Here is a 24,016-nt window from a genome sequence, read left to right on the forward strand (position 1 = left end):
ACGTATGACACCGTTGTCATCGTGCTGCCTGTGTGAACGATGAGCAATACTATGTCGGCACGCTCGTTCGCACGCGAAGAGCTGCTCCCGGGTTGCGCGGAAGCTGCCGGCCCGTGTCAGCTCGCGGCGGCGACTGACTCCCTTCTCAGCGCCGGTCTGGAGGGAGATGCTAACTCCCGCCAAAAAGTGCAGAGTGTGTGAAAACAGAAGCGGCCAGTTTAACGACATATTCGCACGTTGAAAAAGCTATGTATATGAGAAAAGCAATTTAAAGCAGTTACAAGTTTAATTCGATCCCTGAAAATAAATATTTATCCCTTTTTCGTAGTTCGGCGGAAGCACCTTTTCACACCCGACGGAGTGATATGTCCAACCTGGCCAGTAACGGCACTATCTTCGTAGAGTTCGCGCACTGCTCATATCGGCACTCCACTGCGCGCACGGGCGCGTTCGTATCACACACTTTTGGGCAGGTGTTGATGATGCATAACGACCTGAGCGACATGAGGAGCACAGATGGGTGGCGTCAAATGTTATATGCCTATCTAGTGTGAAATAACCAAACCAATTGATTGTCTGTGAGATATGTTACAATTATAATACTTCCTTCAATAATAAGTAATTTTCTTTAACTATTGTATTCAAATGTAATTATGAAAATAGTAAATTGTAAAATTATAATTTAAAACAGTCAAGGTATGACCTCATGTACATTTGTACATACCTCAAAACAATACCACAGTGCTTAATACTTGTATTTTGAGTATGGGGAAAATTTGTGTAATCAATGTTTAATCCCAAAATTATAATGTAATATTTGTTGCGATTATTGCTTTGTGTGATTCCTAAAGTTTATAAAATATACTCCAAACATATTTACTATCACAGAGATTTATTGGGCATACCGATAGGTTTAATATGTTTCCGGGTGATCATGTAAGCGATTATATGTAGGTTAAAGCCGCAAAACTCAGACGACTTTGGCACCAACACACGTGAGTAATTTTAACTTTAAAAACCACTTCGGGTTGCTAGCAACTTAGAAATGCTAGTAGCGTAAAATTTCAGGGATCTTACAACCATAATAAATAAACACAACTGCAGAAAATTAGGACAAAACGATTGACCTTGGACAAAACGTACATTCTTAAGGCCGGGTTTATAGAAAACGCAAGAACGCAGAAACGCAAGAACGCAGGACGCGACAACCGCAAGAAATTCACAGTCGTTTATAAAAAACGCAAGGACGCCGGCCATCGCCAACGTCAAAAAATAAAATTTCAGGAATAAGTCATGATTATTTTTAAAATCTTTGTTGTACTTATCGTACAGGCAGGGAAAATTTTGGATAAGCTGAATAAGAAATTAATCAGCTTCCTCCATTCCGCTGTATTCACTAGAAGAATGCCAGACCAAAACATAAATAAAGAAACACAAGCGTAACGATTACAATCGCAGAGCCTTCTATATGCATTACATGACAGTTTCAGTTTCCACATACTAAAGCAACCAGTATAGAAGGCCGAAACGCAAGGAGAAAACGCAAGAAGTAGAAAGTTCAACAACTTCTGCGTTGCGTTCTTGCGTTCTTGCGTGTCTTGCGTTTTTTATAAACGTGCTGGTAGAAGAGTTAAGGTTGGACGTTTACCGTAGTTGCGTTTCTTGCGTTTCTGCGTTCTTGCGTTTTCTATAAACCCGGCCTAAGTGACAAAAACTCTCATCACAAATTCACATAATGTTTAGGTTCTGGCCCTGCCACTAGAATGCACTGCATAACGTGTCTCACTTTTTTATTACTTTCCTATATTGTCTTACTACAATATTTGTTAATTCCCTATCTCTGTTTGAAGTAAAAGTGAAGTTTAATTTGTTTATGTTTATATTTTGTTGTACCGTTTCTCTGTGGAGTACAAAACTATAGTTGTTTACTTGCTATAACATCATGAGTTCATTTGATGGTATCATAAGGGAATTTAATGTGGCTGTAGATTTTTTCAAGCCTACAACCTTTAATTGTTTATCGTTTTTTCTGAGTCACTGCCATAGCGGTAAGATTATAACGACAATAAATACACACACACAGTGCCCAAGTACATATACCGCCCACCTGCATAATTTCTTGTTTAGCCGTCTTTTTAAGAAATAAAAAAATTAGAAATAAACCTTTTCGAGTGGAAATTCAGTATCACTGGAAACTTCAAGGCATACTAGCTTCTTACCGGCACTCCCACTGGACTCCTGGGAAGATTATGACATCCGCAACTACCAGGCCGTCCTTCAGCGTATCCAGCTCTCCAGCAATATCTCCACTTCTGTTTCCCCGTCTCCTGGGGGTCTGTACACTGCTAAGAGCTGTATTTTCCTCTATTTCCTGTAATCTCCAGTTGAAGCACATCTTACTTTTCCCCCAACCATTTGACTTCCACCTCCAGCTTTTCCCCCTCTTCTATTTATGTTCCTTCGGAATACTGTGTATCAGACACACAGTAACAAACCAAATCACATTAACTGTTCAATATTAAATTTATGGGTAAATATGTAGAGTAGCAGTATATGCGGAAAAAATGCTACAAATCCGAAAATACTTTTATTCTATGCTCTTTCACTTCCTCTTTTCAAATCAACCGGCGGAGATAAGAAATTCCGAATACTTTAGGAGATATTGAATTTTTTAATTTTGAACATGTAGAGTAGCGGTATTTGCGAAAAAAAATTCTAAAAATCTGAAATTACTTTTATTATATGCTCTTTCACTTCCTCTTCATTAAAACCGGCGGAGATAAGAAATTCCAAATACTTTAGGAGATATCAAATTTTTTAATTTCCAATACAACACCTGTACAACCATTCGAACGTCGCCATGTTTGTTATTTTGCAGTGTGTTCGTGAATGCGTAATAAATTAAATGGTCGATTAGGTCAGGTCAGTTAAATTATTAATACTTTCAAACTAAGCGGACATAAAAAATAATGTGAATTAATTTTAATGGCTGTTTAGTTTTAAAATATTTATAATGTAACTCACCTGACCAAACAAACCGGGACAAAGGATGAACACTTGAACAGTATGAAATAAAATGGTCGATTAGGTCAGGTCAGTTACATTATGAATACTTTCAAACTAAGCGTACATTAAAAATAATATGATTTAATTTCAATGATTCTTTAGTTTTAAAGAATTTATAATGTAACTGACCTGACCTAACAAACCCTGACAAATAATGAACATTAACAACTCACGTAAAATTTTTTTGTTACTTATTACTTGCACTACAATATCCAAATAAAAAATAAGACTTTAAAATTAGAAACGTTAAAAACCCACCTAAGTTGGAGGCGGGTACATTTCCTTTGCCATTAGAAGGAAATGATGTAGTCGTTCACCTACGTCGCGATACCTCCGACGGAACATTAATAAATAAATAAATAATCACGTATTGGTTCATTTGAATACTGGCCAATCACGGAACTGTCACGTGACAAAATTGTCCAATAAGAAACATAATAGATACTCTTAAACCAGAAACAATGTTAATTGCGGCATGAATACCCAGGTATTGTGATGAAAATTAAAAAATTCGATATCTCCTAAAGTATTTGGAATTTCTTATCTCCGCCGGTTGATTTGAAAAGAGGAAGTGAAAGAGCATAGAATAAAAGTATTTTATGTTTTTTAGCATTTTTTTTCACATATACCGCGACTCTACATATTTACCAATTTATGTAGTCAATTAAATTGTTAAAATGGTAAACTACTTGCAGAATCACAAAGCCTTATCTAGAAAAGTTACTGGTTACTAAAAATTAAATAATATGTTGAAATTTTTAAAATTTTTTGTAGTATTTATTTCTGGTATTACTCGAGAGGCTATGTAAATGGAGCCAAAACTACATCATATGTACAAGGAGGTATAACTTTCAGCCATTGGTAATTTAAAAGTTTCCAAAGACAGACATTATCAGGGTGTCTACAAATCAGGAAAGTAACGAAACCGACTGGTCACGAAAGTCACAAAAAGTTACAAAACTTATTTTTTCAGCAGCTAACTTCCATTTTGTTTTCTTGAAGCATTATTTAGTTTATAGTTGCCCATTAAGTAGAAATAGTTAAAGCCTATCCACTTAAATCATTCTGAAAAGGTTTTATATTTGTGACAAAAATGGTCATGTTTCTGCAAATAGTAGGCTAATGTGTATAGTTAGGTACTATAGTGTGTATTTTGCTTACTATTAATAAAAAATGATCAAGTGATATAAAAAATTTAATCAATTTTATTAAAATAACTAACTCCTTTCTAAAGATGACAGTGTATTATAGATTCTTGTTGCAGCTCTAACAACCAATCAGTTTGTGTCATGTGTCTTTATAGTCACATTTTCAAATATAATATTGTCTTGAATGTTTTGTACTTAATACAATGACTTTTCCACGGGGTCGATTGGTCAGACAACTCACCTCTCGCCAAGGCTGTCAGGTTACATCCTCAGTGGGGTAAAATCTGGATTGTCCACGAGTGGAAAACATGGTGGATGTTTCTGTGAACTGGTGGGTACTCCAACCTTCCCCACGGTTGCATTCCAACAACGCTTCATTGGCACAATATCACCTTTCATCGTCTCTATTTGCCTCAGTGCCGATGAGATGCTGCGCCCTAATTCATTTATTCCTTCTTTGTCCCTCTTTAATTGCCACAGTTCATATATTCATGTATATTGATTATTCTGGAAGGTCTGTTGTTTGGAGTTGTGATGCTTTTCAGACCACACGAATGGCTTGCGTGAAGACTCGTTCATCGACCACCTGAGGCAGCCCGACGTGTACCTTTACTGCAGTGACATAACTGCCCACTTCCTCGTGTCCAAGTTCCGGAGGTTATCGGAGGTGAAGGACAAGATCGTGGCCCTGCAGCCGAGCGCCCCGAGCCTGGTACGATCGCAGGGCGTCGACTGCGACGGGCACTGCCAGGAAGTGACAGTCTCCACGATTCCCGCCGGCCATTGCCCCGGATCCGTCATGTGCGTGCTCATCTCATTCCAGTTGTAATGTGCAGTGTAACCCCAGGGCAGGTGGACCGTGTGCAGATGCAGTCTGGACGTCTCACTGCGTACAGAAACAAGGAAGCTCCAAGAGCGGCATCAGCACAAGCAGCGAACTGACATATTGTCTTAGCCGTGCTATTCATGGATGAGGATTTAAGGGGTACATAGTGTTGTTGTTGATGAGAAGTGTTTAACAAAGTCATTGCAATTATTATCTTGGGTAGATTTGTAGCTATTCATTTACAAGACAGAGACACAGCATGAATACCCTATTTGGCCATGTTCAAGAGCTTCTAATAAATGTATATCAAAAGCTGTGTCTTGAAAGAAGGTAACCTGTGTTTGTTGCAATAATGCACTGCAAATTGAGTAGTGGCCTGTAAAAATGTGTTTGTCAGGAACTTCAGAGTGCAAATGGACACAACGTAGGCAGGCTCTTTAAGTTTTCTTGATATGTCATTGGGATGAAAGAAAAAATGTAATCCAGATTGTAAGCTTTGGAGGCCATTCTCATCAAATGTTTTTTAGTTCATGGGTGGAGACCACACTTGCTAGTTACCTTGAAGAGGCTGTAACATGCCGTGTCAAAAAATAGGAAGCATTGATGTCGTTATAGATTTGGCTTAAACCCAGAAGCTAAGATGCAGTTAGTAAAATACATATTGTCCGTGGTGCAGATTGTGGATTGGGTTTTTCACCAGTAAGTCACCTTATGTGGTGAATTGTTAAGGTTTAGTTCGTGTGCACTTGCTGAGCACTACAGCCATTTATACTTTGCATACTTTGTTCCACATAGTTGCTACCCTTGCCGTTAATGACCATTCTGCAGGTTATATTTGCATGGATCTCATTCACATTGCTGAGGTGCGCAATGCTGCGAGTTGCAGTGATAAATCAGATAGTGTTCTGTTGCTTCCATTATGTGGCAAAAAATTATTTTGTGTAGTATCTGGCCAGTTTTCTCTCAAATGAAAGGAATAGTTCATTTTGAATGATACCCCCCATTTAACTAGCAGCTAAGTTTGCCTTGTCAGTGCTGTTTCAGCTCACACAATTGCTTAAACCGGACAGCTAGTCTTTGGGCATAACTGCACTTTTACAGACAATCGCAGTTCTCCAAAATGTGTCTGTAATAGTTGACATGTCTGTGTGAACTAATACAATTTCTACTGTTGTGCATATTTGACTGTGTATAAGTATTTGTCCGTACAGGAAAATAATTGTGAATTTGTAGTTTGGATTTTAAGACTGGGTTTTAAGTAAAAATGAACCGTTAGAAAATTACCCAAGGATTATCATAAGTGTATGTGAAATCACTAAAATTTGTAGTGTTCAGAGTTGTTGGACACAAATGATTCTACTGTTAATGTGCAAACAGTAATCATTTCAAAAATTATCATTTCAGCTAAAATGTGAATTGTTGCTTTTTTATTTTTTATGAGTATTCATTATTTGTCCTAGAATCATTTTCCCTAATAGTATATTTCCATCATTTGTCTTAATAGTACATTTCTATAATTTGTTCTAAAATAAGAACAAATTACTGAAGGCTGTAGGACAAACAGTGTTCGGTTAAACAACTTTATAAAAAAAGAAATTAAGATAAACACATCAGGACAAAAGAATGTTTCCAAAAAGGCAGTTGCTGCAGCCAATATTAGGATGAATGACTTTAGGACAAACAGTGATAGGTGCAAGACTTTAGAACCATTCAATTATGGCAGTGTGTGTTTAGCAGAAATACCGTAGCTTTTTTCCCAGCAGGTTCCTGTTTGAAGGTGAGCATGCAACGGTTCTGTACACGGGCGACTTCAGACTCGCGCAAGGGGACGTCTGCAAGCTAAAGCAGCTCCATGTTGGGGGCGGGGCACCGCGGGCTATCAACACGCTTTACTTGGACACAACATTCCTCACCCCGCGCTACTGGACGTTTCCTGCGCGGGAACAGTCCGTGGTGACCACGTGCCAGCTCGCACAGGACTGGATGCTTGCAGGGCCGCACTGTCATGTTGTCCTCTTGCTGCCTGGTCAGTTTTAGGCATCCTATGCTTTCTTAATACCCTTGAACAGTCCTTACTTTGATTTTCATTACTTAAGGTATCTGATATACTATGGATCCTATGAAACTTCCTAATAAATATTATATGCTTCGATCTTTGTTGTTTTTTTTTTGGACTTTTTTTTGAGTATGTTTCAAAATGCTGTATGCATAGCACCTAAAATACTCTTTGTGCCTGTTTTTTTTTTTTTTTTTGTTCATGGTGAAGCACAGGGCTTAAGTTTAAATTTACGATAATATAATTTTATGAAGGTACAAACTATGGCATGCCCCAGTTGTAAAATATATATCCTGTACTATTAAACAAGCAATTCTTGAATATAGTAGCTGATTTTGATGACCCAGTTTTGCTTGGAAGAAGTGAAACTTTTTTTTACAGTACTACAATTATAAAGATTTTAATGTAAAACAGCATTATGAATTTAGCACTTCCGTACTGTAAATATCTCTAAAATGTAATTTTAGTTTACTTTTGAATTTTTGTGTTATTATATTAAATAATTTACATAGAAACTTAGCAATATTAGTAATTTAGTAACATTTCCAAACTTTTAATTCAAACTAAATCGTTACAGACATTTTTGGAAAAGCCAGTACATATGTAAAATAATTACACTATAAATTTAGTAGAATAGCTTTTTCAAAGTGGCTCTACGGATTAGTTATTTTTAGTGGGCGAGAAATAAATCTAGCTAGGTCCCAACTGTTTGAAAAAACTTCACACATAGAGATATCAATATGAGCTGTAATTTATCCTGGATGTGCCAAATTAATAATACTCATTTTCATTGAACTTTCTTACTTTAAATTTATTGCAAACAAAGTACTGTACTTCTTCCCAGCAAACCTGGGTCACCAAAATATTTTTATATCTATTTCAGTTATTGGTTTTGTCTTTTGTTTGAGTTCAATGACTGCATGTCAGTCACAAAAAACTGGAAGTGAAAGAAATCTTTGTATCGTTTACAATTTTGGTTCCTTCATCTAAATTCAAAACACTCAGAACAATAACAGATTTGACTGTTTTTTTTTTTTTGGAATCAAAATTTTTAATGAGATGTTGATGTTTTTGACAGTCCATGTTGTGGGAGTGTGTTAAATTTTCTGGGAGCAGGTGGTGATTTTTAGCATGAGAGAAATATTTTTTGTTTACTAACAAATTAGGTAACGTGTCCGTAGATCTTATTCTGTTAGCTTTTTTTTGTGTCTGTAAAATAATTAGTCAGGAAGCACATTTCAGAAAATATAATTTCCTACTCCTGCGGGGAATTGAACCTATGCCCTCTCAGCCACCATGTGGGGACTGAGTCCAGCTGTTATTGACATGCTTGATGTAGCAGTGTGTCACAATGTCATTAAAAAGTTCATAATAAACAGCATTGGTGCTGGAAGTCATAAAAACCATAATTTCCAGCAGGCTTATACCATCTTATATTTTCGTTTTCGACATATCACGTTAGTTTATAGACGCACAATAAACGTGAATATTTTGAGGCTGTCCACTTAAATGATGAGGAAATTATTAGTTTTCTAATTTAAAAAATTGTTACATTCCTGCAAATTGCAGAAAATTTAATATTATATTTGCTAATTTTTTGTTTTGGTTATATATGATTTTAAACATAAAAATTTTTTAAGAAATTTTTATTAATATGTCTTGAAAAATCCCTGAAATTGTTTCAGAAGATATTTGTAGACATCCTGTGTAGGGATTTAAGAGACTATCCATGCAAGTACAGTGGTGCAATTAGATTTTTAATCAGCATCAATATGATACAGCAAATTACCTACTTCCTTCACCTTCTGATGCCGAATCTGTTTTGTTTTTCCAGCGTGGACGGGCACAGAATATCTGTTTGTGCGAGTCGCGAAGCATTTTAACACAAAAATCCACGTCCTTCCTGGTTTATACTCAATACTGAGGGACATACCGGAGGTCTTCGATGCGGTGACAGACGATAACAGCAAGCGGATTCATGCAGTTATGAACAAGGTAGATATTATTTTTACTTGCTGTACATTTTTAAAGTTGTTTTGAGGGGATTGTTGTGGTTTAGTGTTCCAACATCCAACCAATGAGATACAGGTTTTAATGACTTTGGATCTGAACTTAATGTTCGTAATGTGTACTATTACTAAGTATGGACAGATGGTGTAGTGCTGCCCGTCACAACATCATGTGTACTCAAGGGCAGCGGTCGAGTGTTTAGATCACTCACCTCCTTCAGGGTCCAGTCCGGCTTTTTCCCGAGTGGGAAACATGGTAGACGTTGCCTTTTGCTGGTAGGTTTTCTCACTCACACTCCTGTTTTCCCAGCTATTTACTCTGTCAGTGCTCGAGCACATTGCATCATCTCACACACTAATGATTTCAATTCAACAAGACTTTAGTAAGAATTTGTTGAGTTATGGTTGAGGTCCAATTGATTTTTAATAAGTAAGATCTCTATGTTATTAGTCCATTGAAATGTTACATTTTTTAGGCCTTACCTTGCGTTTTTTAGAGGACGCAATTTTATTTTTTTGATGTGTAGAGGGGGTCAGTGTAAAGCTAAAACCAAGTTTGTGGGGTCGCCACCCTTGTCCCACGGCCGCCATCTTGAAAATAGGGGTTGAAATGGTTTTTACGATATATCTCTTAAACTATTTATTTGATAAAAAAAATTTGTTAACATTTTTTGTTTCAAATTAAATTCTCTACAACTTTGGTCCAGTAACTTTTTGTCGTAGAACTATAAATAAAAAAGTTATAAGCGAAAATCTTCTGAAATTCGAGAAAAAAATTTATATTTTTCGATATAACTTTTTTTTTATCATTTTACGAAAAAATGATATCTGACCATTTTGTAGATCGTTTTTTGAGGAACAACTTTTATTCGCAGCATATTTTCATTAAGTCAATAGCTAAGGTTTTACAGCGCTCCGAAGTGAGTACTATTTTTCAGTACTCTTAAATATACCTATATTATACGTGTGTACTAATAATATGTCATCAGTTATTTTTTTTTTGTTATTAACTTATAACTTTTTTAATTACAAATTTTGCAATATTATTAATCATTAATTATTGACTCTTTTTCTCTCCATAACAGGATTTAACAATTATTGATTTTTAAAATAATTTTAAATCTGATGGCCGTTACCGAGAATACTGTTCAGGTAGAAAATACCCAAGTGACCAAGGATATAACTACAAAATACGTCAAATATGTACAAGAACACTTCGGGCTCTCTGCAAGCATTGTGTTTGACGGTTACTCAGACCACCCTGATGTCGCAGGAACAAAGTCTTGGGAACGTTTGCGTCGCACGAAAAAACACCAGTCGACAGAAGTAAAATTTGACAAGAACACCATACCGACATTATCACAAGAGAAATTTCTTGGTAATGAGTAGAACAAATCTAACTTTATTATACTTCTTAAAACTGTATTCTCGGAAATGGGTTTCACTGTTGACCAAGCAGAATCAGACGCAGACGCTCTTATCGTTCGCACTGCTCTTGCTGCATCTCCATTATTTAATACCATTACTATTGTAGCTGAAGATATTGACATACTGATATTGCTCACAGCACTTGGCAGAGAACAAGCAAATGTATTTTTTTTAAAACCATCAAAAGGACGAACAGCAGAACAATTATATTGTGCGTCAGGTTTTATGTACGGAAATGTCATTGTGGATAACTTGCTGTTTCTTCATGCTTTTTCAGGATGTGACACAACTTCAGCTCCTTACAATATCGGTAAAATGAAATTTGTGAAAAACCTGGAAAAACATTTAGAGTTTGCAAGTGGAACAGCTTTGTTTCTCAACAAGAGAGTTGACCCTGCTTTGCTCACTGTAATTGATGAACTTTTTTTATCTCTTTATACGGTGGTAATAAAGATGATAATTCTCTTGACAGGCTAAGATACAAACAATTCGCCAAGGCAGTGACAAAAAGTACATTTAACTTATCTTCACTTCCTCCAACACAAGACACAGCTCGCTTTCATACTTTCTGAGTCTACCATCAGGTCCAGTCATGGCTTGGTAATTATAATGATCCTGAAGACTGGGGCTGGAAAAAATGTGGAAAATTATTGATGCCAGTGCAGAACTCTAAACCTCCAGCATCCCCTGAGCTTCTAAAATTGATCTTTTGCAAATGCAAAGGAAACTGTGGAGCGATGTGTGGATGTCGAAAAGCAGGGCTGAAATGTTCTGCAGTGTGCTTCCATTGTTCTGGATAGACTTGCAGCAACTTAATGGAACTCTCAGAATTAATAAATGAAAATGACTTTGATGATGAACCGCCGACATTAACACCCCTTCCTTCTCCAGTTCTCCCACTGGTATTTAATTCAGAAAGCCGATCAGATGCTGAGCCGCAGCCTGGTCCATCGAAACGACTGAGGACGGAGTAGTTCTAATTTAGAAAATCACAGTGGATTATGCCTATTGGGGATACCACGTAAAAAAAAAGCGCCTCTAGACTCTACCTCGTGGGTGGTGGGGAAAAGAGTTAATAATTAATGATTAATAATATTGCAAAATTTGTAATTAAAAAAGTTATAATAACAAAATAAATAAAAAAAACAATAACTGATGACATATTATTAATACACACGTATAATATAGGTATATTTAAGAGTACTGAAAAATAGTACTCACTTCGGAGCGCTGTAAAACCTTAGCTATTGACTTAATGAAAAAATGCTGCGAATAAAAGTTGTTCCTCAAAAAACGATCTACAAAATGGTCAGATATCATTTTTTCGTAAAATGATAAAAAAAAAGTTATATCGAAAAATATAAATTTTTTTCTCGAAATTTTCTGAAAATTTTCGCTTATAACTTTTTTATTTATAGTTCTATGACAAAAAGTTACTGGACAAAAGTTGTAGAGAATTTAATTTGCAACAAAAAATGTTAGCATATTTTGTTTATCAAATAAATAGTTTAAGAGATATATCGTAAAAACCATTTCAACCCCTATTTTCAAGATGGCGGCCGTGGGACAAGGGTGGCGACCCCACAAACTTGGTTTTAGCTTTACACTGACCCCCCCTACACGTCAAAAAAATAAAATTGCGTCCTCTAAAAAACGCAACCCCAAATGTAACTTTTCAATGGACTATATTGGTTTCGAGTTTTATAAAGTTTGGTTAATTATTAAGATGGTGCAGTGTAAAAATTTATGTTATCTAAGATAATTTCTACCAATAAAACTTTGACTGAGAATGTTTTATGTTTATGTTTACTGAATGTTTCATAATTATTTTGTACTCATGTTTCTTCATTTATGTATAGTAATTTAAGTCATTTTGTTTGTACTTTAATATTAATATTGATTTGGGTTAGGTTATATAAAGCTGAATTTAATGTTTTTTTATTATTATTTGTTTCACTGTAATTTTCTTAATCACTTAAAATTAACATGTGTATTAATTACTTTTGTAAAATTTTAAAGCATATTCTGGGTAGTAAGACTGTAACATTCTAGAACATTCTAGAAGTTTTCAATAGAAAGGAAGACATGGGCGCGACACTCTGTCGCAAGCAAGTTATTTTTCATGCCTCAAATTATTGGGAAAACCCAGCATGTGAGCACACGACTATGCAGCACTTTCACTTGGCGCTGCCTTGCCAGCCAATCAGAGCGAGCCTTGAGGTAATGTGATGTGTCTTCCCAGACTTCCAGAGAAAACATTTTTTCCAGTACTTCTCCTTATATGGTAATTTTTCTGGATCTGTATTGTAATTGGTTAGTCGACACGGGGTTATCTCCCCTTTGTTGTCACCTTTGTAAGGGAAGACCACTTTGTTGTTCGTTTAGTTGTCGCGCTATCGTCGCTACGTGCGGCCACATCGTCGGCAGCTCGCCGGAAACAGTTAAGTAAATTTACAAATAGTTAACTTCACACCTGGTGGTCAGGGCTACGCCAAAACATAACTTTATTTTTATTAGTTTTTGAACCTTTTTAACTTAAAATTTGACCACAGGCTTTGGCATCAGCCCGGGTTACCGTTATTGTCCTCCCGGGATATTTGCTGCTGGTTTATTGTTACCTTTGTTCTACAGTAAAACAAAGGGTCTTGAATTATTTTTTAGTTGGACGAGCGAAACGCTACAGTGAATGTGTGATAAATTGTCTGGACCAGTTATGCAAGTTATGATCTACTTTTTTTGTTTTTTTTTGTTTTTGAGGAATAATGAATAATGGCTGACTTGAACTCTTTCATTTTTAATGCAACTACAAAATAAACTTTTATCTTAAGGGAATAATTTATCTTCAATGTTTGCAACTAGGCAAACTTAAAAAACCAAACTTCAAAATCATAGTACATATATAAACATACACTTTTCAAGTGATTTAATTGTCTTGTTACTATTCTGGGTTGCTTAGCAGGGCCAACCTGGAATGTAACAAATTGATTGTGATACCAGCTGATTTTTTACATAACATTTTTGTTTTATTAATGTTTAAGGCAAGTTTACTCAAGGGAAAAAAATTAATCCACTAGTATTTATACAAAATGAGTCAGAATTAGAGGGCCGTACTTCAACTGCTAGTTCATAATGAAAAAAATAAGTTTTTGCTGAACAGTTTTTATATTGCAAATTGTAGAGAAAGTATTTAGGATGGAAAATTCAGTGTGTAGATAATGTTTGGTTTAACAATGTTCTACAACCTCCACAAAACTTGTCGCTGTTGTAAAATGATTTTATTGAAATAATTTGGGTTAGTAACTCATCACAAGAATGTATGGGAAATAATGATATCAGGGTACGACAACAAATAATTTTGTGGTGGTTGTAGAAATTTGTTCATTTGAACATTATCCAGATGCTAAGTGTTCTATTTTACATATTTTCTGTATTATTTGCAATACACTGGTTGTTCAGCTCCAACTTCCAAGAAGTATACCAGCCTTAGGAAGCAGTTTATACTGCAAGTCACTTTATGGTTTCAACTTATTTGTCTTGGTGAACCTGCAGCCGAAGTATGTTAATTGAATCACTCATATTGTAAATTTGAAGTACTCATCAGAATCTGTCATTTAAAAATGTATAAAGTATTATGAGCATTATTAATCTGGATTATAATTAATTCACAGCCTGCATGTTTTGTTTCAAATTACAAACTAGCATAATAGAATTGAAATAGTAATGAATTTTGGATGTTGAAAAAATTACGATGTTTGGAGTAAAATGTTTTCGGAATTATTTTTGCATTTTCATGGCTTGGCTCGTACTTCGGCGTTACATGGTGTATTAACGTGCATTTCTGTGGTTATTTCAGTTATATAGCAGTTCACCATGTAAATGTTGTCCCTAAGTACAATACATTTCTTGCGTGACGTGTTGCAACTGTAAAACGTTGGACGTCCGGCCATGCTTTCTTTTGGTTTTCCGTGTTCCTCCAAGTCACTCCAGGCGAAGCGTGGGAGGGTTTCTCGTTACAAGATGAGGCAGATTGCTGCCCTGATGTTGCTTATTTACTGTAAACCATCTTGCATTTTTGAATAAGCTTGGGCAAATATCCAATATCTCAGACATTAAAATAAATCTTTATTTTTTCATATTAAATCCAATATGAAATACACACTTCAAAATAATGAATATTGTATTGTATTCAAAGTGTAGAGAAGCTGTTGCAATCACCTTGTGTAACTATTGATATCAGTTTTAAGTCATAGTTTACTCTAAAATTGGGTTCATACATAATAATCTTAACATGTTGTAGCATTGCAGTATACATACCTTTTCTACTAACAATATTGTTACTAAGAATGGGTTAGGTTGCCAGTATATTTTATTCTGAATTTATAATTATTATTAAATAATCATGTTTCTACAGTCATCCTTTCAACTTTGTTTTGCTACTTATATTTACCTAATATTATGTGTAATGAGTTTTTTCTATTATTTATTTAAATTTGAATATTGTATTATAATTATATATTACGTTTTTATTAGAATGCAGATGTTGCATAATGATTCTAGAACAAGGGACTGTGTCTGGGGTGATGTGTAGAAAGAGAGAGGCATAAGAGGCCTGTAAGTGCGAGTGAGAACGAAACAGTGATTCACCAGTAAGAGAGAGACAGAAATGATATCTCATCACTGTGTGGGAACTGAGTGATAACTGCTGTATCACGGTGTGGGAGAGAGAACGAGAATGTAAAGTCCCTGGCTCTGTGTATAGAAAACTGTTTTTAATGTATGTCGCGTATTCTGATTGGCTTGTGATTTGTAGTGTGAATGAAGTGTGTGTGTGATTGGTCGGTGAGGTCATGTGACTGCCCTCCCTGCGTGAAGGACACAGTGCCATGATCTCACCAGTCGTCTGTCGATCGCTGCACCAGGGTTATAATGTTATCATAAAAACACACTTTCTGTTTGAATTCAGTATTTGTATTTTACAATATTTTGATTATATATTTGTTTCAAACTAAAAAAACCTGATATTTACACAGGCTTACTTTCAAACCTAATTCAAGTGGCCTTAATGTTGCTCCTGTGTGTCTCATCTTCTCTTCATGTTTATCGTGTGCATGAACTTGTGGGAACAATGTGAGAATAATGCACCAGTACATCCCCACTTGTGTTTCAAGAGTGGTTGTGGTTCCCAGGAAGGGACTAGGAACAAAGCACAGTTGTTAAACACTGCTTTGAGCTCTCTTTCGATAGCAAGGTGTCTGCTTCATGGATGCCTGCAAGTCCAGGGAAATGAACTGAGCTGAAGAATTGGTCACATAAGTTAGGGAGAAGTCGTGAAATTGTAATGCCTACAGGCATAAAGACGGGGTGGAACGCCATAGCATGGTAAGGATTGAGAACGGGTATTTTTAACACTACAACAACATTAACAGTAATAAAGTTTTAATAAAGCCAAACAAAAATAAATAACAAGGTGATCATTTACGTAACAAACAAACCAATATGGTTTTTTAAAGTGCTTATCACACACAGCAAAAGTGAACGAGCCATTATCAAGGCCACAAAAAAGGTGAGAGTTTACGTCGGCGCAACGTGGTACAAAACATGCGCGGTCCCATTAAGGGGCCTCAAAAGGGGGCGTCGCAAGGTAGACGCAATGAAACTGCTAAATTACAACATTGTCAATATACAGGGAAAACCCACTAGTTTATGCGCATTACGTGCATTACAAAAGTAAGTTACTTTTTCTAAAAATGAAATAATTACGTTACGTTTTACGTACGTCGACGACTCAGGGGAGAACAGTTACCAACAAAGTGAAGTTAAATTAAATTAAGTTACATGAAAATCAAACGTAATTTTCCAGGTGGCGATCGAAAGGGAATTTAGACAAAATACACAAAATTTAACAAACATTTACATTATGGCAAGGGCCACCGCCTCACTCCAACTTACATTTTCTTTCCCCCGAGGTCGCGCACGTCGTACAAAGTTAAAGTCTAACTGACTGACTACATGCTGGCTAACAACTACTCGAGCTCTCGAAAGAGACTAACGAGATCAGACGAGCTAGTAGATACAAGACGAACAAGACCGAATAATTCAAAATCTCCAAGTTTTATAACATATGTGCCGCGCAGCGCGCATGCGCCGAACGGAGGAGGGGAGGCAAGAAGCAAGCCAGCACACACTAGGAGGGGGAAGGAAGGAGGGGACGACGTGCCGCCGCCCGCGCAGACGCGCAGATTTTGAAGCGAAGCGGCAATCCTAACGCTTCAAAATAAAAAGTCATGGTTCTAGAGGGCAGAATACTTCAATTTTCAGCACCCTTTTGCTAACTTGCATTTTTTGCCAGTTTTTCAGGTTCTCCAAGGTTTTCCTTGCTGTTTTATAACCATAATAAAGAATTATTTGTTTGGATGAAACTAGACCATCAGTATTCTGACATTGGTGCACTTAAATGGAAACAATTTGTAAAGATTCTGCCCGTATGTATGTGTGTAGTAGGCCTGTTTAATATAAAATGCATTATTGTCCTTTTTGTTTCAGGATATTAGTGAACTTAAAAACCATATAGGAAATGTAGTATTGAAGAAAATTCAGTTATCAGCAAAATATTTTGAAAATACTGAAGCAGATCGCAAGGTGAGTGTCATTTTGATTGTCTAGAGCAGCGGTTCCCAATATTTGCGGTCAGGGAACCCTTTGATGGACTTTTCTTTTGGTGGAACCCCAACTACTTTAATGCAAGTTATTTGACAATAATTGTGCCTGCTTTATATGACATTTGTCCAGACTCATGAACCCCTGTGACTCTGCCACGTAACACCAGGGTTCCGTGAAACACTTTTTGGGAACCGCTGGTCTAGAGCAGTGGTTCTCAAATATTTTGAAGTTTTGTAGGCGCATCATATAAAAATTTCTGAGAAATATGTAACAATAATTAAGTCAAAGATTTTGCAAAAAATATAATCTGATAAATTAAAATGAAACACACCTTCAGTTTATTCTCTTGTATTTATGAAAACATGAGCCTGATGTGTCCAAGCAGTTTCTTCAATGATTGACCTATATTGAGTGGAATGGTATAATTGAATGAGTTACTACATATTAATTTTTATATCTGAACACGTATTTCTCTAAAATACCACAGGGCACACACAGAAATCATCCAGGGCGCACATTTTGAAAACCACTGGTCTTGATGACCCAGGGTCGTTCCTCAGTCATCCGTCCTAATCGTGGTTGTGCCGTTTATCATAATTTTCGGGCACAAGTTTTGAATTTTAAATTTCATTTTTCATTTTTTAAGAAGGAAACCCAAAAATATGGTTGCATTTTTAATTTTATTTAATTTTGTTTCCATTACTGTACACTCCGACATAATCTTGTGCAACCCAGTGCACCTGAGCTTGTTCGCAGGCCCAATTAGATACCTTTTGCTGACATTTGGTGATCGCAGCATCTCGGCCGCGGTTTGCATCACGTTTTCTCCCTGTAACAGTATGACTTTTCGTGCTAGCGAACGCTACACCAAGCCCACCGCTAGCAACTTTCATTTCACGGAGGCAAGCATAGGTAAGCTGTTTGCCAGCACGTCCAGGACCATGTTACAGTCCTCGGCGACGCCTTTCCCAGGCGACTTAGCAAGTTTAGACCCCCCTCCCCTCATCATCACCTACCTGTGGCTTCACGAGAACTTTCAACCCGGAGCATCGAACTCCAGTGAACCCGCGCAGGGTACATGGTCTCTTCAAGGACATTCGCCCTTGTCAAACAGAGCCCTCAGTGAAGCCTAGCGGCGGGAAAAATCCCTAACCTTGCTCTGTCCGCTGGTTGCGAGTGTGACCAGTGCACTCTAGCGGACGTTTCTGTGACCCTCCAGGCAGGTTCTCATCTTGGCCGCCAGAGCGCACTACTCATCCCTCCCATAAAAGACAGCTTGTCACAATCGACCTTGGCAGCAGTCGCAGTGCGATTGCGATCTTAGTTCGCCTGCGACTCGCGTGAGAGCGCGGTGTAACTCCCCTCGTGCCATTGATTTTTAGTGTTATAACACCTCTTAAAAGTCCTAGGAAACAGCTGAGCAACAAGCTACAAAATTGACATAAAATTCGAACATCACCAGAGGTGGCATGAGGCGGGGAACAAAACAATTTAGAAACTCCCTGCACACAATCCATTCGGGAGTTAGTGGATCGGTAGATATATATATGTACTCAATTAAATAAAAACCACAAAATAAGTCATGTGATCTGGCTTCCTAGTTTATTTATATTAATATTCTTTTATGTAGTGCATAACCTTTCTTTTAATAGATTTTACCAGAAAAGATCAAGGCAGATTAACCATCGATCAACAAATTAGCATTTTAACATCTTAACAATCATTAATGAAGAAAACATGAACACAATTTATAGTGCTAGCGAGTCCGGACCGCGAATCTAACGAAAATTTAACAAGGTCTAGCCATAGTGAAATGTTTACAAAAATTGTTAGAATATATTGCCTTGGTTTTGAATCTTATGCAAAAAATTACAATATCACCATGTCCGATAAGAGTTGATTCTTCTTGAGTCATAATTACTGAAGATATAACTTTACATCGTTAACAAAAACTTCTCCCCTGTCCCCTGGCACACCAAGATTTATGAATTTTTGTCGTTCAGAACTCACGACTGGGTAAAATTCGGCGGGAAGAGCAGAATAAATTTTGTTGGGGTTCACTCAATTGACTTTCAATCACGACCAATTGTGGAGGGGTGGCTCTCGGATGACGGGGGTGTTTCTACAATCGGTGGGTATCTCTTGCACCCGAAGCAGGGTGATGACAGATGATTCCACTCATGTTGCGCGATTGCCAGTTAGGACACGCGACGCGGAGATGTCACGGAAGCACAAAGAAAAGAATTAAAAAAATATATATTAAAACGTAGCTATTCGGGTTGGCTGACTAACTAACAGAAGATAAAGAAAAGTTTAGGGGAAAATTCCCTCGGCCGAGACGATTACATCCTATAGCGCAGTAGAAGGCAGATCTACACACGATTTTTTAGTCGAGATGTAGCTCGACAGAGACGCCGATGTAGTCAGCCCAACGGCCCGCGAATTAATTCCATCATGGCGGCTAGATCGTCTAAAAAAAAGGATGCTGGGACCCGGAAGGACAAGGGAAGGGGGAGGGGATATGGCTCAGCGCCGAAAGGAGCCGAAGACGTCCGAGGCAAGGTAAAACAAAGGTCTGTTGCTTGGTAAAAACATCTATAGCCGTCGAGCGCCGCACGCTCTATGGAGGCGCAGTGGAACTAAGTTTTACTTCGACTCACAAATCTCGCTCTAGGTTACATGCAACCAGCATGTGGCTAAAAAAGGGGGGGGGGGGGGACAAGACTGCACTCTGGCGGCCAAAGAAGGGGGAGAGGGAGAGTCTTAAGGACACGGCCACTAGAGTGCACCGAAAACCAGGGAAAGAGAACTAGGATGAAAAAGGTTTGATAAGAGTGTACAAAAATCTGACAAAAATTAAATAAGAATGAAAATGAAAAAATTTTAAAAATGAAAATTTAAACCTAAAATTTAAAATCTGTGCCGAACACACCAATATACGGCACAGCGGCGAGCGTTTTTCAGTCTGCTTCGCCCCTTCGGGCATCTCCGGACACCTTCGGGCAATAACCCCCCCCCCCCCTCCCCCCCTTCTTTGGATGGAGGCAGTTACTTTCTTTAATTAGGTGCACCAACGCACTTTTCGAAGATTCGGCGGGCAGCATCTGGTCAGTACGGACCACGATTCGCGAGAGTCCATCTCTGTTGTTCTTCCAAGACTCGACACTACGTCATGTAGTCTCCAACGTCAAGGCATAGATGCCTTAATTTTCTTATTTTTAAATTTGGCTGCCCGTGCTAGTTTTTTTTTTTATCTAAATTATTTCTTCTTTTCCCGTAATGACTTCCGCGAACTTCCGTGCCGGGAGTTGCCTTCTCGACTCCTGGAACCAGCTAACGTGACTTCACCCCGCTACTTTGGGTAAGTGGTCGTCATTTCCCCCCCCCCCCCCCCCCCCCTCTTTTTGGCCTTTCACAGGGCGTACATTTCCCAGCCTTAGCTGCCTGTTAACCAGTCTAAGCATTTTGGGACTTTGTTTACAGGCGGGCTGCAAGAATAACGTCCAAGATTAGCCTGCAAGAATTAGAATGGAACTTCTCTGCCAAAATTAGCAGTCCTTGATTGGCTACCATGCAGTCACAAGTTTTCTCCCCTCTCCGGACGACATACATGTTTCTACATAAAACAAATTCTTCTGGACTTTAAATCTACAGAAACCTCCAGTGCCAGGACCGCCAGTTTTCAGGACACAGGATTTAGTTAAATTCATTTCAAAAGAAAATTAAAAACAAAATGTAAATGTCTTTCTTTTGAGCCTGCGAGCTCACTTAAAACCAGGGTCAAGTTTAAGCGATATGGGTGTTTTACTTTTATATGTATTTTGTTGCCCCGGGGCTCCCTCCTGTTAGTAATTCATATATTTTAATACATGTGTACTTAAAAGTTAAAGATAAAAGAAAAGAAAAAGCTAAGTAAATTATTTTAGTAAAAGGGCAGTTATATAAATCATACCAGCAGTCTTGTAATTTCATTATTATTCATTCTCGATCCACATAGCCTCCTAGAGTTCCTAGTAGGTTATAAGTAAATTCCTTTGTACGACGTCTGGGCACCTCTGTGATTATTGTTGTTGTTTTGTTTTCTGGGCTGACGCTTCCAAGGCCTTAATTTTTACTTATTAATTTATTGAGTGTTTACCTGCAGCCCAGCGTACGTTACACGGTTTTCCATGATTTCGCAAAATGACTTCAAGCAAATGCTGGGACAGTTACTAACCACATGCCAGTAGTGGCCAGTAAATTGCCCATTGGCCTCCCCTTCCCTCCCACCAAGGTTTAAGTAATTCACCGCCACAAACAGCAATTGGAGAGTGCCAATAGCAAGTAAAAATAGCTTAATATTGGAGGGGAGGGGAGATGTTTGTGTGTTAGTAAATATAATATAAATTGGCTTACTAAATGTTACATTTTCGTAAACGGCCATCATTGTTGAAATGTTGTTCGCCCTGCTTCAGGCAGTGGCCTGACATGTACTGCCCTGGTGTTGCAGGTGACGTGGTGCGAGGACACAGATGACACTTACAGCCGCGTCTGCTACTCTTCTCACTGTTCCTTCTCAGAGCTGCGGGACTTCGTGAGGCACCTGCGGCCTCGCAAGGTGTTCCCCTGCGTCAGGCCGTTCTACACGTCCGGGTGCGAGGTGAGAGTCCGCTGTCTCGTCATTCAATTGGGTCGACCTCCCTCCAAGGGATCCAGGTCGTATTCCTGGCACGGTCAAGCGGGGTACTCTCGTTTTCCTCAGCCTTGCATTCCAGCAATGCTCCGTTCTCATCTCATCGCATGTCACCGTCTTTGATGACTAGAGAACAGGAAATTTCGTGGGCCTAATAACCTTGTGGCTAGAACTTGATGGTGCAGCATTTCTCGAGACTTAGTCACGTCTTCTCAAGAGAAGACATTTTCTTCTTGAATGGCCAGTATGTGTTTCGAGCTTTCAGTTGCTGTTTGTTGGTGGTTTAGACTACCTTGGGGCATGTCAAAACAGCTGTGGCCTAATGGAAGATGTTGCAAAAACAAGTGTTTGAAGTCGAGATTGTCCCTAAAATGAATGTGAAAAATTTACATCTCTCTACTAATGGCTCACCTATTCAGTGGTATATTATTGGTGGCTGGTTGGGATGATAAGTATGGCACTCACTTGTGCTTCTAGTGCCATTTTGCCTCTAAACGCAAGGCTCTGTCCTGGCACTTAGTCGTGTCGTGCATTGGGCAACTGTGAGATTTGAACAGTAACGATAACATTATGTGGTGTAGAATTAAAGATAAAGCAGTAATGCAAGTCCCTTGAGTGCTATCAATAACCTGTACTGGGTGTTTCATGTTTAAAAGTACATAATTCTGAAAACACACATTTTAGCAATTGTCACTCTTCTCAGTATGCAGTCAAAAATGAAATACATAAACAGAACTACTCATCTGCCTTCAGCATTTTCTTAAATGCTTTGAAAGTTTTCATAAACAGACATCAATAGGATATCTTGATCAGTTTTCAAATTTAATGGTTTTTCTTGAAGCTCTGCACACCATATGTGTGCCCAGGTAAGTGGTGCCCATTAAGCTCTATTTCATTCATTCCACTTTCTTTTTACCTCCTTAAATGGGCTTCAAAGAAAAACTCAGGAATAGCAATGTGAAGCAATCAGGCAATCTATGTTTAAGTAGTAAAGTTTTTTAAATGAGGATCACACCAGATTAGTTATTGAAATGAGTTTTAAAATGAGTTTTGGGTGCAGACGGCAGAGTGTGAGTGGATTTGCAATCATTGGCGCATCTTTGTTAAAGGTAAAAGTCTTGCTGCAAGAGTTGGGCGTGCCGCAGGTCGATCTGTCAATATTTGCCAAGGAACAGGTGCTTGACGAAGACGAGACGGCGAGCGAGCGGATCGAAGCACAGCGATACAGCTTCCTCCCGACTGTTCGTTTGACTGAAAATAAAACTGTGCGACTCCCGGTCATGGAGGAGCTAGTAGACTCCCCACCTCCGAAACGAAAACATTTACAACACATCAAGTTAGACTGTTTTATTTAATAGCTTACGTAATTTTGTGGTAATTAATATATTTTAAAAAACTTTAAAATATTTTTTTAAGACAAAAGGGTTGTATTTAAAAAATAAAAATATTGATTTACTTATTGATAACCTGATATGACTGTTTTATCAACAAAATATTTCTAATGTGATTGTCTTGGAATTCTTTATCAACTTAGTGTTGTAAAGTGATGACTTTTTTGATTTGTATATGTTTAATGTTTTAAAGCATGCTCTAAGTGGTCCCTAAAATGAACCTACATTCATAAAATTTTCACAACCATGATTGCAAGTTATTTTATTTTCTTTATAATGCTTGAAATTAGGAAAGCTATTTTATACCAAAAAAATGGATAGGACATTCATTATTTCTCTTTTCCTACAAATAAAATCACTCTTTGTGTGTAACATACATTTAGAAGGCATTTCATCCTTTAAAAATTTTTTTTTGTCATTTTGCAAAAAAAAAAGTTCCCTAAAAAGAGAGTGAGTTATATTTTTAAAGTTAATTTTTTTCCCTGCAGTAAAACCTAAATTTTTTTACACATAACAAGAGCATGGTAATGCAATAACATCATGTATATTTAGGCTTCCAACTCCACTTACAAATAAATCTATTTCTCTTTTGAGGTTTTTTATTTATGTCTGTTGGGCCGAAAATTCAGATACATCATAAGAAATAAATATCATGTATATGAATGTACATAGTGAGAAATCAATAAATTGTTGAAACCTTTTTGCAGTAATATTGTAGTTCTGTTTACTAATGGTTGACAATTTTCAGTACCATATATAG

General features: G+C 37.6%; 1 protein-coding gene across 3 annotated transcripts; it reads left to right on the plus strand.

The window, feature by feature from the left end:
* Positions 1-1,724: 1,724 nt before the first annotated feature.
* On the plus strand, positions 1,725-23,966 carry LOC134527850 (protein artemis-like). 3 transcript variants are annotated; one of them, XR_010074299.1, is made up of 7 exons: positions 1,725-2,048; positions 4,760-5,015; positions 6,804-7,066; positions 8,931-9,091; positions 17,077-17,172; positions 21,683-22,407; positions 22,550-23,966. XR_010074299.1 is itself a non-coding variant. In XM_063360806.1 (7 exons), exons 1-7 carry the CDS (start codon positions 1,943-1,945, stop codon positions 23,218-23,220), a joined length of 1,281 nt encoding a protein of 426 aa, XP_063216876.1. In that variant the 5' UTR covers positions 1,742-1,942; the 3' UTR covers positions 23,221-23,966. The 3 variants fall into 3 exon arrangements, 2 of the variants coding, with proteins under 2 accessions (XP_063216876.1, XP_063216877.1); XM_063360806.1 differs by having other exon boundaries at positions 1,742-2,048; positions 6,801-7,066; positions 21,683-21,832; positions 22,975-23,966; XM_063360807.1 differs by having other exon boundaries at positions 1,746-2,048; positions 21,683-21,832; positions 22,975-23,966.
* Positions 23,967-24,016: the final 50 nt, after the last annotated feature.

Source organism: Bacillus rossius, chromosome 1 (assembly GCF_032445375.1).
Source record: "Bacillus rossius redtenbacheri isolate Brsri chromosome 1, Brsri_v3, whole genome shotgun sequence".
Taxonomy (NCBI): Eukaryota; Metazoa; Arthropoda; class Insecta; order Phasmatodea; family Bacillidae; genus Bacillus; species Bacillus rossius.

Excerpts from the sequence above, each read along its gene's own strand:
- LOC134527850 (XM_063360806.1), top strand. The coding sequence starts at position 1,943 with ATGAGTTCATTTGATGGTATCATAAGGGAATTTAATGTGGCTGTAGAT. Across the intron at positions 9,092-17,076 it reads TTCATGCAGTTATGAACAAG|GATATTAGTGAACTTAAAAA; the intron begins GTAGATATTATT and ends TTTTTGTTTCAG. Across the intron at positions 21,833-22,974 it reads TCTACACGTCCGGGTGCGAG|GTAAAAGTCTTGCTGCAAGA; the intron begins GTGAGAGTCCGC and ends TCTTTGTTAAAG.